Raw genomic sequence first — 16,864 nt, 5'->3', positions numbered from 1 at the left:
TTACTTTCCATAATGGATTCTCACTTGGGGGGACCTTCCCTCATTGTGCCCAAGCTGCTGATTGGGGGTGGTGCAGCCCAGGCTGCCAGGTGCCAAGATGGGGCTGCGATTTGATGGGGGGGAGGGGGAATCAGCCGAGCTCAGTCTGCAGCTACCTGGTGCTATACGGGGGAGGGGGCAATACGGTTATCCTGAAACAACGGGGGGGGGCTTCTCTGGATGACCCTTGCCCTGGCTGTTGTGCCCACTGGCTCCTGTGCTTTGCCCTCCTGGCAAAGTCCCTCGGACGCTAAAAAAAGGGCTGCCCAGAAACTTTAGGACAAAGGGAACCCTCCCTCCGGGTGGTGGGTGGAGACCCCGTTTTCCACCAGGCGCTTCCATTCCCAGCACGGGGGGGGGGGGGGGCTGAAGTGGGATCAGAGCTGGTGCTGCCCACCGTGGAGCGCTCTGCCCCCATCCCGGGGGCCAAAGTCGCCCTGCAGCTCCCTGTCCCCCACTTCGGACTGTCTCTGGATAATATAAATATTATTGATCCATGTATTTAATACACTAATGAAACAGACAGATATCGACAATGTAATTAATACACTCCAGAAAAGGCGCTTGCAGGAGAAAGCTGTATTGACCGGGGGGGGGGCTGGCACGCTGCCAGCCCGGCTGCCTCCTCTGCAAAGGTGGGGGGCGCCCGAGCTCCGACTGCTTGGGAGGGGCTTCCCTGCTCCAAGGGGCCTCGCCCCATGCCCCCCCCCCGCCTTTTGTGCCCCAGGCTCGGCTCCCCTTTCTTGGGCTGGGCGGGGAGCCAGCCGCTGAAGTGGGCTGCTGCGCCTGCCCCGAGATGGCCGGCCGGAGGAGCAGCGCTCTTCGGCGGTGGTGGGGGAGGCCGAGCGGAGGATGCCCGATTCCTCACCGCTGCTGGGGCGGCTCCCGTGTGGGGAGCGGCTTTCCTCCTCGGGAAGGCCTCGCTTTGCCCGGGCTGCCCCGAGCCAGAGCGCGCCTGGGCGGGGAGGCAGAGCTGCCATGGCGACGGCGGAAACTTCCGCAGCGACCGAAGCCCCCGAGGCCCGGCCCCAACTCCGCAAAGGGCAGAAGGAGCGGGGGGGGTGCAGGTTGTGAATCGCAGCCCGGACCCCGCTTCCCACGCCCGCTCGGCGCCCCTGCAGCGCCCCCCCCATCCCCCGCATAGGGCTCCGCTCCGGCCCAGCAGCCCAGAGCCGAGAAGAGCCCGGCCGGAGCGGAGCCCTAAGCGGGGCTGGAGCGCGGGGAAGCGCCGCGGGCACCGCACGAGCGGCCGTCCGAGTCTCCGCCTTCCGGCTCAGCCGCCGCTTCAGCCCGCCGAGCGAGCCCCGGCCTTCCCCTCCGCCGGCCGCGACGCCGAGTGCAGCAGCCCCGAGGCGGGCGCGGTTCTTTCGGGCCCGGGCTCCGCGGAAGGCGGAGGAACTTCCCCGGCCGCGCCGCTCTCCCCGAGCCTCCGGCGGGGCCCTGGAGCGAGGCCGAGGGTCTTGGCGGGGCGGCGGCAGGAGCCGGCGGGGCGAGCGCGGGGGGGTCCCGGTCCTCGCCCGCCGGGCGGCTAATGAGTCCATCCGTCTCTCTAAAGCTTCCCATTAGAAGATGTGTCCATTTTTTACGTGTTGCATTAGGCCGTATTTTACGGCATCCTATTAAAATGATAAACCGCCGCGGGAAAGGAAGGTGATTTAACGCCTGGCGGGGGAGGCGACCGGGGGCGCCGCTGGGGGGTCGGGGGGCCGCCATGCGCTCTCCGGCACGGGAATAGCGCCAGGGACTCGCCGCCGGCGATCTTGGCACCGAGCCGCGGAGGTTTCCAGCTGGAGACCGGCGGGGGCGAAGCCAGCGGCTCTTCTGGGCGCGCCACGACTCCCTGCAGCCCCGCTCGGTCGGGTCGCGCCGGGCACAAGGCGAGGCCCCGCTGGGCTGCCCGCATCCCCGGCCGCCTCACTCTCCAAATGGGGCCTGTTTAACTCCAGAATGAGGGACGCCGCCCCAAATTATGCACACACACACACACACAACACACACACATACCACTCTGAGCGGCCCCAGTCGGCCAAACGGACAGCCCCACCCCGTCGCCAGACCCCGCGGGGCCTCGGCGCGCCCTCCGCTGATGCTTGGCCGAGGGAAGCGGCGGCGGCCAACGGCTGGAGTCAAGTTGGAGAGCTGCGGGACAAACAGCGGCCGTCTTGCCTGTGGCTCAGCCCTCCGCGGGGCCCAATGAGAAGGAAACAGCTGTGCCCCGAAGAAGCCAAAGCACTGATGATGTTGCCTAGTTTGGTAATGAAAGGTCTACAAGAAAACCACCAAACTCCGGGAGCACCGAGGACCCCACAGCTTTATCCGAGCTAGAGCACCTGTGGCCCCACAGACTCACCTGCTTGGGCAGAGTCCCCTCCCCTCCCTTCCTTGACTCCGCATCCTTTCCTTTCCTCCCACCCAGCCAGGGTCAAAACAGGAGCCAAAGGGGGCTGCAGACCCAAGTGACTGGCCGCCTCCAACCCGGTGGCAATGGGAGTCCCAGAAGACCACCTTGGACCAGGCCCACTCATGGCCTGCCCGTCCCCTTCCCCATTGGGCGCAGGGAGATACCCAGCCAGAAGGCTCACGGCTTTCCTGCTCTCTGGGGCAGAGGTCCTGATGCATCAGCAGGTGGGGGGGGAGGGACACCTCTGGACTGTCTGTTCAGGCAACTGGTTGCTGCAAGGCCAGGCCAGCCCCTCCCAGGCAGACCGGCCTGGCTTCTTTCTGCAGGAAAGGGACCCTCCTGGCAGGCGCTCTCTGCCTGGTTCTCCTCCTCCTGCCCAGAAGGAATGGAGGACAGGCTGCAGCCCAGTAGGCCAGCCAAGGAGAGTGTTCCAACTGTGGCCTCCCCAGGTGAGCAGGTGCTGAAGCCTGTCCAGGGAATGGAGGCCCCTCCTCCCCCACAATGAACAGCTTTCCAAAGATGGATCCACACACCCTCCGGATTTCTTCACGGGGAAAGGAGGGGTGAGGGGTGACCTGCATCTGGGCAGGACTGGAGGGGCCTGAAGCAAGGCAGAGTTTTTGAGGAGGGGAGCAGCTGAGCCGCTCAAAGCCCGGCATGACCCAGGGCCAGATTATCTGCAGGACCCTCTTTCCCTAAGCACATCTACCATATCCCATCAGATAGGGTGGGCACACACCTAGTTCCTTCCCCTGAATGTTGCCATCTGATGGCAGCTAGGAAGCCTTGACCTGCCAGCCCCCACCCCATGGAACTGCCCCTAAAGCTGGGCAGCTCTCCTCCTCCTCGGCCTTCTGTCAAGTTCTGAAGACCCGACTTTCCCCCCAAGCACTGGGATAAGATGAGATGACTGGAAATCAGAGGTATGACTTGCTGCTTTTGTTTGTTTTTAATGTGTTTATTTTTTATGGTATTAATATGATTTTTTTCCTTTTGATTGGGAGCTGCCCAGAATTGGGCAACTAGATACACGTTTGAAATGAACGAATGAATGCTTGGGGGCTGCCGGAAACATCCGGAGGAGAGCAGGTGCTTCACCAGAGCACCCAAGTGACCTGACTCAGAGAACCGGGGACCAAATAGTCACACACACACACACACACCCCAGGCTAGCTGTGTTACACAAACAGTCATCTGTGGGCAATGCCCGACCTCCAAGGCAACGAGACGGAAGTGTAGAGGGACCGAAACACAAGAGGCCCAGGAGAAAACAGAGGAAAGAGCCTGTGCGAATACCTGGGTCCCCTTTGTGCTGAAGCCTTTTGGGGCTATCCAAAGCCCGGAAAAAAGGTTTATTCATTTCACATCTACTAAGCAGCCTTTCTTTTTATTCATGTTTTCTTTTCTTTGACAAGGCCTGGATGTTTTCCCATTTCTCATGTCACCCATTCGCAAGCCTTTCTCTGGGCCAAGAGAGGGAGGGTAAACGTTGGAAGGGCCCAGAAGGATCACCTTGTCCCATGTCTCAACCTGGTCAACTTGTGGACTTCAACTCCCATGGCTGGCTGGGGAATTCTCCAGAAGTTTGGAGATCCCGGCCTGGTCTAGAAGTCCCCTCTAAACCTATGATTCTGGAACAAGCCACCATGAGCTGCAGGTTCTGCCTAACTGCTCTGAACCAGCCACAGTTCAGCAGAACCCAAACCTAGAGGGAGCCCAGGGTGATTTTGCAGGATAAAGAGAGCAAACACATACGCGCACACACACACACACACACACACACACGCATTAGCTTCCAAGCTCATACTGGCTCCCCTCCCCCCCAGGTGCAGCCTTCCCCCTCCCTCCCCAGACCCCCAAATATCCTGGGTCTGGGCCCTTTTCCACAACCTAACATCCCCCCTCCCCCGTCCTTGTCTCTGTAGACCAAATACTCAGAATGCTGAGTTCAGGTGAGACTCCGGAATCCAGGGGTGAGTGGCGTGCATGGAATACCCCTCAGGTCAGCAGAAGGTCTCCCGTGGAAAGGGTGGGCACAATAAGCACCCTCCTCAACACAGCCTTTTTCACTCATTGACAAAGATTAACTCCGCACAGCAGACCAGATATTTGTAGTGGAAAAAATAAACCTAAATAAACAAACTGCAAGCCCCACAACTCTCATGCACACACAGACACACACGTGGCCTTCTGGATAGGGCCAAGGCCCACTGGGTTCCTCTTTTGGCCCAATCCCAATCCCAGACCCCAATTGACCCTCTTGACCCCTAACAAAGCCCCCCGGCCATATTGTCTAGCCCAAGGAAGAGCAGCCCACCCCAGGGGCAGCCTGACAGTCGCAGTCTAGAGAAGCCCCACTTCCCACCCTCATCTTCTCAACCCCCAGTGACTTCAGAGCTTTACTGCCCCTCTGAAAGACCCATGTTGTCTAAGGATAAAAAAATGGAAATAATGCCAAGTGAGGGAGAGGACAAGGACCTGCCCAGCTTCCCCAGAACTGGCCAGCCATGTGGATCCAGAATATTTCCTGTCTCGTGGCCCCCAAATTCTACAAAAATCTTCACTTTCCCATTTTTGGGCGGGGGGGCTTTCTTGTAAGGCAGGCACCCCAGGATCATTGTGATAAACAGGGTTCCCCACCCCCACCCCCAAGCAGTGTTTCATCCTAACTATTAGAAGATTTTTACAAAACATTTCTCGGCCTGTTTTACCGCCTGTGGGGAAGGCTGATCTCTTTTATCCCTCTGTGTTCCCCCCACTGGAACCAAAGGCAGGCTCAGCCCACGCCTCTTCTGGCCACCGTTCACTCCATTGTCCTGGCACTCTTTTCCCCCAGACCTCGTTTATTCTGAGTGTTGCACAATTTTTCTCCAACTGTTCCCTGGTTTTCCATTATTGCCGTTTCTAAAAACATAAAACGCAACTAGTTCCAACCTCTGGATGGCTCCTTCTGAACGAACAACCGAGGTGAGACAAATTCTGACATTCCGTCCTGTCTTTTATTTTTCCTTCTCTGCAGGTCTCGGGACATTCCTTCACCTCCACCTGAAGCCAGGTTTTTACTCTTTAGCCCCCCTCCCTCCTGGGCACCCTCATCCACACCCCCAGCTCCTGTCGCCAGTCGAGCTGGGCACTCCCTGCCGAGCCACGTCTCCCATTCTGGCTGGTCCAAGTAGGACGCCTCCTGGGCAAGGCATCCTGGGGCCCAGGTGGGCTTCTGAGCCGATGAGGATGACTGGCTCACCTGCTGCTGGCTGTGCCAGGCTGGGCTGGCAACTCATTGGGCTAAGCCCCCCCTGCCCGAAAACTACTTCCAGCTGTTGTGGGGCCCCTGCAGGAAGATGGTAGCAGCAGGACCTGCCACTCACCTTCCCCATGCAGATGTGCAGGCCTTGCCTCCCGCCCCCCACTGTGCCTCAAGGGGAGATGCACACCTGGCAAGAGACACCGTCGGTCCCCACTAACAGCGACATTAAGCCATAGTTTATTGACAGAGCTCTAATCTATCACAGATCAAAACCAAAGTATATTCTAGCTTAATGTGATGCTGCTCTGCATTTTCCAAGTTCATAATAAACACAATCTCTGTTTGGATGGATGAGGACTAGAGGCTTGTTTTCCTTCATGGAGAGGAACGTCTTTTAGTTCCTGGGGTCACATTGATGGTGCAGTTCTCGCTCTCTGGCCAGGGTTGGGGAAAACCCCTCTTGACCCATCTGACGGCATAAATTGGTTCTCATGTTCCCGAGACGGGTGACTGGGGGAAGCCTGGCAGGGGCCCCTCTGCAGATCATAGCTCCCTGCTCAGGGCTCTGCTCCTTCCGGTGGCTCAGCTGCTGGGCCGGTCCCGGGCACAAGGCCAATCAGTCTCTGTTGCTGCTGTGATGGCCCAGTGGACAATGTGTGGGGCTGGGGAAAGCAGCCCTCCAGCTTGCATACCAAGGTGGGCCCCAGAGAATGGGGTGGGGAGCAAGGGCCCTGGGACCATCAAGCTAAGGGGGGAGGCCCAAGGGGTCTACTCCCTGCTGCAGACCATCGGGGAAGGGAGAGCCCCCATCCAACGCAGCCTCCTCCTCCTACTTTGATGCCCACTTGGCATCTGACCCCACGTGCCTCAGGGACCCCCCACTCCATTACATGCTCCCCTGAAGCTCAAGTTCCACAAACTGACCTCCAACCAGAGCTTGCCCACCCTGCCTGCCCCAATTCCAGACTGTTCTGTGAAAGAGCCAACCACTGCTGCAGGGCCCCCCAAGCCCAGTGGGTCACCCCCCACGCACTCACTCTGCCCCTGATGGTGAGTGGGAGATGGGCTTCCAGTCTGGGACCCTCAAGCTTTTTTCTCTGCCGCTTCCTCTCCTCACTTCCTGCTGCGTTTCTGGTCTTTCAGTTATGTGGCTGGCTGGCCCCCTGTATGATGTTGCCCCCTCCCTCCCTCTTTGTCTCCACCCTGTGTGGAAACAGGTGGGCTGAAGCTCCTGGGATGGGGAGAGCCCCCTGTCTCCCCAGCTTCTCCCCCTCCTTCCCGGAGGCAGCAGCCATGGCTGTTTCAGGCAGATGCTTTATTCCCTCATGTGGTGAGGGTCCCGTTTGCTGGGGGGGCGGGGGTTGGGAAGCATCCAGTGCTAAGAGAAAGGATGGGAGGGTCTTAGAGGAGGTGTGCAAGGCAGGCCTGACCACTCCCCAAAATTGGACCTGGCTTGGCTTGGCCTGCCTGTTGCTCAGTGCTCCTGCCCAACTGCTGAAATTCAAAGGCCTTTTCCTGCCCCCCCCGCCCCTTTATTCACCATCCAAGAATGGTCCCCAGCGCAGCATTCCTAACGGCCTCCACCCACTCTCAGGCAGGCCCAGCCCTCACCGCCCCACCAATCCCCCTGCAGGAGCTCAAGACCCACCTCCTCCCAGAATGCAAGTTGTGAATAATTCCAGACGTCCCTGAGGAGTCTCTTCATCCCCCACCCCCAACTTTTGTCCCCAAGAGATGGTCAAACACTCCTTGCACAAGGACCATTTTGTGCTGGGGGGCTCCAAGCCCCAGTCGGCAGGGTTCCCATCTGCCCTCCCCCACCCTACTTAGCTGAGGAAGAGCCAGACGCTGAAGCAGGTCTCCCCCCCCCCACCTCCCATTTCTGCCTCCTGCCTGTCTCGAGCTCCTGGCTTCATCCTTGCCATCCCAGCGCATCACGCAAGACATCTTTGGCCAAGGAGGACGGGAACCTGTGCACCGGTTTTACTTTATGTGTGAACACAGAGGTTACAAAAGAACGGACACACCTTTCGCTCAAGAGGTTTTTGAGGTTCCCCCTCTGACCAGTCAGCCCGCCTGGCTTTCTGTGGGCTGGGGGGGTCCGGCCGGCAGCTGGTCTTTCCTGCCAGGGCTGAAGATGCATCCTGAGCAAGGGGGAGATGGGGGTCCTCCCGTCCATCAGGAGCCCCGGCCTACTGAAGCTGAAAGAGAGCAGGCGTCCTTCTGGCTGGGCAGCTGTGGCTGGGGTCTCCGGGGCCTTGCTTGGTCTCCTCAGGCCGAGAATGGACAGGCCAGGGAGGGGCAGAGCCTGCCGCCCTGCTCAGGATGAGCCCCTCCAGGCCGGCTGGGGAGGGGCAGGGACGTCCTTGCCTTTCTGTGGGAGCTCAGCTGGGGCATCAGGCAGGGGCTAGCAGGGCTCCTAACCCCCCACACCACTCGCACCCAGGGTTCAAGACAGTCCCAACTGAGCAATCTCATGCCTGGGTAGCCATGGACAGCAGCCAACTGGGCTGAGGTGAGGCCGGTGGCAGGGGCTGCCCCACACGGCCAAGCCCTTCCCAAAGGGAAAAAGAGTACACCCTGGTGCCCAAGAGCAGAGGGTCAGCATGGCTCCAGGTGGGACCAGTCAGCGGAAGATCACCACCAAGGCCAGGGTCCAGACGAGAACAGCAGCATGGAAGGTCAGCGTGGCCCAGTCGCCTGAGCTCCGGCCCCCTCCCGCAGCCTGCTGGACTCCACTGGGGGGCAGCACGGGGGCCCGGGGGCACTTGCCCTTCGGCTTGGGCAGCAGGCCCAGGTTGGGCTGGTGCTTCAGGTCCTGCGCCTCTTCGGCACTCTTCCAGGGGCCCAGAGAGGCTGGCCGGCTGCTCCGGTTGCGGCTCTTGGTGCAGTTCTTTAGAGTCTTGCGGGATCCGGGGCGCTGCCCAGACTGGATGACGTGGCCCCCCGCTGCACCCTCCCTCTGTTCCGTGGAAGAGAGGAGGGGCGGGTGGTCCCTGGGGGGCAGCCGGGGCCCGTGGGTCTGGTGCAGGGACTCCGAGGCTGAGCAGCCCCGGAAGGTGTCAGCCGGCAGCTCCTTCAGGTCCTGGCCATGGAAGTGCTGGGGGGCCTCGCAGGGGATGGAGGAGCTGGAGCCCCGGAAGCGGCGCAGCCAGTCCCAGAGCGAGCGGGCCCGGCAATCGCAGCTCCAGGGGTTCCCATTCAGGCGCAGGTATTCCAGGGCGGCCAGGGGCTCCAGGGCCTCCCCCTGCAGCTCGGAGAGGCTGTTGTTGAAGAGGAAGAGCAGAGTCAGCTGGCGCAGGTCATGGAAGGCCAGCCGGGGGACGCTCTGCAGCCGGTTCTGGTGCAGCAGTAGTCGGTCCAAGCTGACCAGGCCCCGGAAGGAGTTGGGCTGGAGGCTCCGGAGCTGATTGCCATGCAGGAACAGGTGGCTCAGGTTGACCAGGTCCACAAAGAGGTCCTCCTGCAGATAGCCCAGGTGATTGTCCTGCAGGTAGAGGTACTGCAGGTTGTGCAGGCCACGGAAGAGTCCGCTGGGCAGGGTGCTCAGGCCGCACTTGTACAGGTGCAGTGCGTGCAGGTGGACCAGCCCCTGGAAGGTCTCAGCCGCCAGCTCCCGCAGGTGCCGGTTGTCGCCCAGGTCCAGCTCCTCCAGGCGGCTGAAGCCGCGGAAGGCCTCGGGGTCAATGAAGGTCAGGTTGTTGGAATAGATCCAGAGGGTGACGATGGAGGGGCTGAAGTGGCCACGCAGCAGCAGCGAGATCTGGTTGTTCTGCAGGAAGATGCGCTCGCTGTCCACCGGGATCCCCTCGGGGATGGTCAGGAAGTTGTGTGACTGGCAGCTGACCGTCATGGGCGATGGGTAGCAGACACAGTCGCTGGGACAGCCCTCAAAGGCTGGGATCGCCAAGCCGAGCAGGAACAGGCAGAACTCCAGGCTTCGCCCTGCAAGGAGAAAAGGGCCAGAGAGTGAGTGGAGTCCAGGGACACACACCATCCCCCCAGGCTCTGCTGGCCCCCTCCCTTTCCTGAAAGGGGCGGCCTGGGCTCTCCTGTGCCCTAAAGCCAGCCAGATCACCTCCCAATCCCAATTTGGTCTCCTGGGCATTCATTTCTGAGACCAGCAGCGAGGTCATCACCCCCCATTAGCAAGCCGTGGTGCCCCCCTCAGGAGACTCCCCCTCCTCCCTCGGTCCCACACCAGCTGCTGCCCTTCCAGACTGTCTCCCAGGCATCCTATTCCTGAATTCTGCAGAAGAAGAGCAGGATCAAGGCCAGCCAGTCCCCCCCCCCCGACATAATCTATTATTTATTTTCTGAAATATTAATGCCCTGCCCTTTGCCAAGTGGCACCAAGGTTGCTATAGCATCCGACTGCAAAAGACCTTTAATTGCCATTTGGTTTTTAATCTCCCCATTAAATATTCACTTATGTTGGGAGAACAAGTGAGCTGGGGGATGGGCGAGATACCCTCGACCTCCTCCGCTGCTCCCTAAAATCAGGGGCCCCCTAGATTATCTGGGGTGGGAAGGCAAGTGTGGAGCGAACCGATCAGGAAGCCCCGAGGTTTCTCCTTCTCTTGACCCCAAGCCTGGGACTACAATGCCCAGAATGCCAGGCACTCTGGCTGCTTGGTCCCAACACAGTGCAGAGCAGAATTGTTCATATTTTTTTGGGGGGGGGAATGCTTTGGGTTGCGTTTCACGCGAATCCCCTCCGCCTTTTCTTTCTCTTTCTTTCTTTCTTTCTTTCTTTCTTTCTTTCTTTCTTTCTTTCTTTCTTTCTTTCTTTCTTTCTTTTTCTTTCTTTCTTTCTTGTTTGTCAAGCATATATAAGATAACAGGTAAGAGTATAAACATAATGTGAATACATGAAAAGAATTAAGAGTAAAAAGGAATATTATTAGGACAGGGACGGAAGGAAAGCTGGTGCACTTATGCCCGCCCCTTACAGACCTCTTAGGAATGGGGTGGCACCGCGGGGACCCTGCTCGTGCGAAGGCGGACTCGACCTCCCCGTGGCGCTTCGGGGGATGGACGGACGGACAGCCCGGAGGGGATGGTCGTCTCGCCCGCCCGCCCCGCGAAAAGAAGCGCTCCGGCGGCCTCTCCAGGTGGGCTCCGAGTAGCTCTGGCCGAGCGGCTCCCGCCTGGGCGGACTCGCTGGCCCGCCGCGAGTAGTTGAGGGTTGAGCCTGCCGGGAGCCCCGTCGGCCCGGCCGTGGACACGAGTCGTCAGCCTCTCTGCGAGTCGGTCGCCGGAGTCCCGCAGCTTTGGTTACTGTCCTTCGCGTTTTTATCGCCACCTCTCAGCAGGGCAGCCTTTCCCGGGAGGGACTGTGCCCCCCCTCCCCCCAGTTCTCCCTCGGTGATTCCAAGTCAAAGGGCGGGGAGCGAGAGGTTGAGATGCCCTCGGGGTGCCCCTTTCACAACTTTTCCCAAGCAGTTCCAGACAGACAACGAAGGGGGAGGAGATGGAGCTATGGGGGCCACCGGTGAACTAGAGCGGCCCCTGTCTAGGGGTGGGGGCTTTGCACACAAAAGCATCAACAGGACTAGGCCAGCCGTTCCAGCCCAAGGACCACCCCCCCCCTCTGTAGTTTTACCACGTTTCTCTCTGGGGTTTAACCTGCTTCTGAGTGAAGGCGGCTAAACTCCCATGGACGCCTTGACTGGAAGCGGTTGGGAGAAACGTTTGGGGAATAAAGCAGTCCTAAGGTTGGCCCGGGTGGGGCTGGAAGGCAGACCTCCCCCCCACCCCCTTCCTCAGGAAAGCAAGCCAGGCAGCTCCTTCCCCCAGCCTTGAGTGGGCTTTCCTGAGAGGGAGGGAGGGAGGGAGGGAGGGGCTGGCTTCCCCCCAGGCTGGCTGTATAACCACACAGCCAGCCTGGCCACGAAGGGTGGCACCCTGGAGAGCCAGCAGGCCAGCTGTTTGGAATTAGGCTTTCTGATGGAGCAACAGCTGTTCCTCTGGTAATCGCCCGGCCAGGCTGGAGCATAAAAATCATGAGGTAATTTGGTCTTTGCCCAATTTGGTCAGGCAAGCTGTGGCTTAATAGCCCTTCTGACCTCCAAGGGTGGCACTGGGCAGCCTCGGGCCTTTGCTGCGGAGGGCAGCAAATGCTCCCCTTTGCCACTTGCACGGCCCCCCCAAGGCCCCCCCAGAACCCAGAGACCTTGGTTGGAAGAGGAGGGGAGGGCTTTCCCTTTGTCAGATTGGGTTGCTGCCCGTCCGCTCCTCGTGAGCAGGGGAGGGTGCCCGCTTGTTCCAAGCATGGGCAGGTGGGTGTGAGCGGAGGGCGACCAGCTGAGTGGCACCACTGGGGACCCCTTGAGAGGCCTCGGAGGGTCTCTGCTCAACCTCAGATCTAGGTCAGGTGCCCCCTTGGCTCATCCCCACTTCAAGGGAAACCAGGAAACGTGGATTGCAAACAGCAGTTGGTGAGAAAAGAGCCCGGCCCTTTGGGACCTGCTGCACCGGCTTCCTAGCCGCCATGGTTGTTGCCGAGAAAGGTCCAGGTAGCTTGGCATGGATGGGCATGCAGGGCCCCCTCCGGCCCAAACTGACCTCAGGGCTTCCGGGAGGTTTGGCCTTTAGGAAACCAGCAGGGTGAATGACGGGCACCCTGAGAACCTGGTTTTATGGGTCCTGACTTATTGAAGTTAGGATCTGGCATATGGTTTTATTTTGATTGCTGCTGTGGACGTTTTAATTTAAATGCCTGCTTTTTTTGTTGCTCTGTAACCGACTGTAACCCGCTAGGAGTCTGTTTCGGCCACGGAGGGCATAAATTCTGTACATATAAAGAAAAAGATGAAAGAAGGAGTCAGCCTGTTCGTCCCAGCAGCCCCTGAGGAGAGCATTTATTGAGGAAGGGGCTGCAGGAAAGAGAATGCAGACAGCTCTTCTTGCCTGGGGGGGGAGAAGGTAAGGGAGGAGGTGTTCCTGCCCTGCTCTGCGCATGCAGCCCCTCCTAGCAAGCGGGAGGGGATGGGAGGCCATTGTCAAGGACACAAGGGAGCCCCCCTGCTCCCCCACCTCTCAGCTCGCCACTTATTGCAATTTTAAAGCCGGCCATAAATCTGAAGTGTAATAATAGGGAAAATCAATACTGGACAGGCTGAATCTTGCAGGCTGCCCAGCCCAGGGGCTCCCCAGGGCCCTTTCCCTAAGCCAGACAAATGAGTGCCAGGGGAGCCGCTCCAGGTGCCACACCGGCCTGCAGGGGAGGGGAGGAGGGGGGAAAGGCTTGCTCATCCCAGCCTCCGATTCCTCCTTTCCCTTGCAGAAAGCTCAGGCCCTCCTTGCTGGGCAACAGAATGGCCTGTGTGGCTGTGGAGGACCAAGGGGGGGGGTTTCTTTCAGAATCCTCCCTCAAAGGAATGTGCTCTCTGGTTGGGGGAGGCTGAGGGGAGAGGCTGGGAACAGTTAGGGTAGTTGCCTGGTCACTGCAGCCCCAACTGCTTGGAGGTCACACAAAGGGCTCCCATCAGATCTTCCCTGGGTGACGGTCTCTCAGGCCAGCAAAGCCAGAGCCAACCTAGGGGGCAGCCCCTGGTGCCTTCAGGGCCAGGACCCAAGTAAGATGGAGGTGAGGTAGAAGGAGCCAGTCTGGCCTTCGCAGAAGCTGCTCGGGGTCCTGACTTGGGGTGAGTACTTGGGGTTATGCTTCTCTTTCTGGACCACCCGAAGAGCTAACTCACCTTCTCGATGGCTTCCCTCGAGAAGGAAGGTGGAGAATGGTGGAGAATAATCCAGGATTATTTGGGTCGAGCAGCGGCTTCTGGAGGAGGCCATGTATTGCTACAAGTCAGGCAAAAATGTCCCCCCTTCAGCAAAGCGGCCACTGCTGCACGGAGCCACCCACGCCCCACTCCGGAGCCACCTCCACAAGTCAGGAGTGAGTGGGGGCAGGGGTGAAATTCACTTGCTTTCCCTACTGGTTTGTTTGCGCTGTCTGCACATGCGCAGAGGCTTAAAATGACACAAAAAAGCAACGTCATGACGTCTGCACGGGTGGGCAGAGCCAGCCTCCCGCAGCTGCCGCTACCAGTTCGCCTGAGCTGGATAGAACCGGCTGAATTTCACCCGACGGGGGGTCTCTAAAGGTAGCCAGGTTATATAGTCCTGCCCACTTCCTCAAAGCCACCCCACCCAGATCACGACTCCTTCGCTCTCCAGGCGCACAAATTCAAGTAGCTCCATCTGCCAGATGCCGGGGACACTCCTCCCCCTGGCCTTGCATGTGGCCCTGGGACTCCTCCCACCTCAGCAACAGCTGGCGGTCACCTTGAAAGGGGCCACCAGGTGACCATCAGCCAACACAACAGCAGCAGAAAGAAAGAAACAACTCTGATCGCCACTTCATCTCTAACGGGGATCTCCCTTGGCCCAGTTCAATGTGCTCTGGACATCTGGACTTTCTTGCAAAAACAGGGAACACTTTGGTCCGATGCCCAGGGAGAGGCTGCAAGGTAGGGCAATTCCAGGCACTGGCAAGACCTCAGTCAGGTTCCCCCAGAGCTTCAAGGGCACCCCAAACTCCTTCTGGAGCCCATCCAGGTCACCTGGGGTGCCCCTCTGAGGGGGAAAGGGAGAAAGCACCAGCCAGTCCAAAAGCCACCAGAGAGCAATCAGCCCCTGGCACTGACAGCTATGACCACTGTTCCCCGATGGCATCGCAACGGCCCTGAGACAAACAGGTGCGGCGTGTGACACCTGGCATGTGCCAGGCCCTGGATGACTTGGGGCAGGCACACGGTTGCCATGGTGGCCCTGCGAACGTGAGTTGCTGCTGCTGCTCCCAACTCTTTGCCATCCTTGTTTACCTGCCAAGGCAGGTGGCCTCTTGCTGCAGGAGAGGCCCTGGCAGAAACAAGCGAGCAAGCGCCAACCTGCCTCTCCTGAGAGTGCAGCGGCCAGGAGGGACCAGCCTCGGCAGGCAAAGGCAGGCAGCCTGGTTCTGTGCCGAGGCTCACCTATGCAGGTGTCTCAGGAAAGAGCCCAGGGCCAGAGCCTCCAGCAATTGCTCCTCTGTCTTGGGGATCAGCTGAGGAGGATGGGGAGGTGCAACCGCTGTAGCTTCCAGGTGTGGCCTGGGGGTGGAAGTGGGCACAGTGCAAATGTCCTTAAAGCCCCCCCCCCAATGCATAAGGCCCTGTGCTCGGGCACCTGGCCTGAGCTGCATTTCAGCTGGGTGACACCCTTTCCCCCCATGACTGTGGGGTGGGGGCTGCTGCTTGAAAACCAAGCAGACTCAAGACTATCAGTGAAGAGGCCCATTCAACATCCTCCTCTGCCCCAAAGCTCCTTTTGCCCCAACCTTTGGGAGAGAAGGGCCTGCTGCCACTTAAAAGCTTAGAAGAGGGGCTGGCGCCTGGTGTCTTCTACCCACCCTCCAAGGAACAGTGGGGCTGGGACCCATCAGCTCCTTGGGAGCCTCGGCCTTCTTCCTTGTGTGGAGGGCCTTCTTTCCTCCCCCCCCCTGCCCCATATGGGACCACAGCATCCGGCACCCTGTGTGGGCATTTCTGCTCTATCCTTTTCTCTGCCAGATTGGCACCACTGGCTCCCCGCCCCTTCCTAGCCTTGAATGTACCAGATGTGACTTGCTGTCCCCCACCCCGGAGAAGCCCCTCCAGGCTCAGAAGAGCCCTTCACAGCCACGAGAGGCTCTTGGAGGAACAGCTGCAGCCCGGCTGGCCCCAACTTTCATAGGGTGGTTGCTTTGGTGGTCTCTCTCTCTCTCTCCATCCCCGAATCCCTGCCCCCATTGGTGGCTGCGCAAGGGGGTCTTGGTAGAAATGCCAGGGGCTTCTTCGCCAGGAGCAAACAAGCTTTCCCCCAAGTCTCTTACCAAACCCAGAGGCAGAAGCCAGTTTTGCACGTGTGTGCGCCTGCTACCTCTTTCTGCCCTAATCTTTCTGCTGCTTTGCTTCCCGCCGCTGCTCAGCTCCAGCCGAAGGAAAGGCGAGCGGGGAAACCAAGGCAGGGGCTCCGGGCGGGGCGGGGTGGCACGGATCGGGCCCCCCGGCCGGTCTCCAAAGGTGCCGCAGCCTTTGAAGCGCCTCGCTGGCGGCCCTTTCATCCCCCCTGAGGCGGCGGCGGCGGCGGCTGGAGGGCCACGCAGAGATGCCTGGAGGGGGTGGGGGGGAGACTGCCGCTCGCTCCCCGCCTGATGGCTACTGATAGCATTGATCCTCAGCGCAACGTCTGCAGCTCCCCGGCTCTTCCCGTGAAGTGCCCGGCTCCTTTGTGCTCGGCTCATTTATGCAAAACCGGCCTTAAGCCGGCATTAGCTGGGCGGCTGCGGAGCGGGGGAGGCCGCGCCTCGCTCTGGGCCGCTCCTCACGTGGCAGGAGCCACAGGCCCCGGGGACCCACGGCCCGAGGGGCTCGGCATGCGGCTGCGGCGGCCAAAGCTCTCGCGGTCTGCTAGTCGCGCTGGAAAGAGGCGGCGGCAGCTCGGAAGCTCCGGCCGGAGCGTTTCCTTCTGGCCTTGTTTTCGTGGGGAGCAGAGCAGCTGCGGCCTGAAAGCACCGGGGTCAGTGGCAGTCTACCTCTATGCCAGGGAGGACCTGATGGTGCCCTCATTCCCTGCACGGGCACCCAAAGGCGTCTGAATGGCCAGAGGGGATCCAAGGCTTCTGGAAGCCTCCGTCAAAGCCCCTCCAAGGCCAGGCCAATGTGTGGGAGGCCCTTCTGGTGCTGCCAAGGGCACCAGAATGCCAGCTATGCCAGGTTCATCTTTCTTCAGCTGCCAAACCACGTGGGCCTGCGCTCAGGAAAAGAAGCTTGGCGTGGAGCCCTCGCCTCTGGACAGTGCCATCGGGCACTTTCTCTGGGCTGCCACTTACTGGCGTGGCCTCTCGACTGTTATGTGGCACCTCTCTCCTCCCTGGGAGCGGTTTCACTCATGCCAGCTTTCCATGTGCCAGGTGGAAGGACTGTGAGATCACAGCACCTGCTGTGGGACACCCCCACCCCCTCCTGAAGAGACTGCTGGACACCCCCACCCCCTCCTGAAGAGACTGCTGGGAGGAATGGGGCAGGAAAAGGAGAGGCAGCAACAGCTGACACCCCACCCTCCATTGTTCCATGGGGAGGCAGGAGTTCCTATCCTGGCATATTTTGTCTTCTGCACCCTCTGCCCTATTCCCAGGTTGGACCCCAATACGC

At 59.9% G+C, this 16,864-nt stretch overlaps 1 protein-coding gene across 2 annotated transcripts in view; it reads right to left on the bottom strand.

Annotated features, from left to right (window-relative positions):
• Window positions 1-7,648: 7,648 nt before the first annotated feature.
• Window positions 7,649-16,864, bottom strand: part of RTN4RL1 (reticulon 4 receptor like 1) — a 30,534-nt gene continuing 21,318 nt past the window's right edge. For both annotated transcript variants that reach the window (XM_034424491.3, XM_087883495.1), the window contains exon 2: window positions 7,649-9,632. In XM_034424491.3, coding sequence (XP_034280382.2) covers window positions 8,314-9,632 — 1,319 coding nt within the window. In that variant the 3' untranslated portion in view covers window positions 7,649-8,313. The remainder of the gene's footprint in view (window positions 9,633-16,864) is intronic.

The sequence above is a fragment of the Pantherophis guttatus genome, chromosome 1 (assembly GCF_059756535.1).
Source record: "Pantherophis guttatus breed Tessera chromosome 1, ASM5975653v1, whole genome shotgun sequence".
In the NCBI taxonomy this organism is placed as follows: domain Eukaryota; kingdom Metazoa; phylum Chordata; class Lepidosauria; order Squamata; family Colubridae; genus Pantherophis; species Pantherophis guttatus.
Note: the sequence above shows the minus strand (reverse complement) of the source record. Positions and strands in the feature narration are given on the sequence as shown.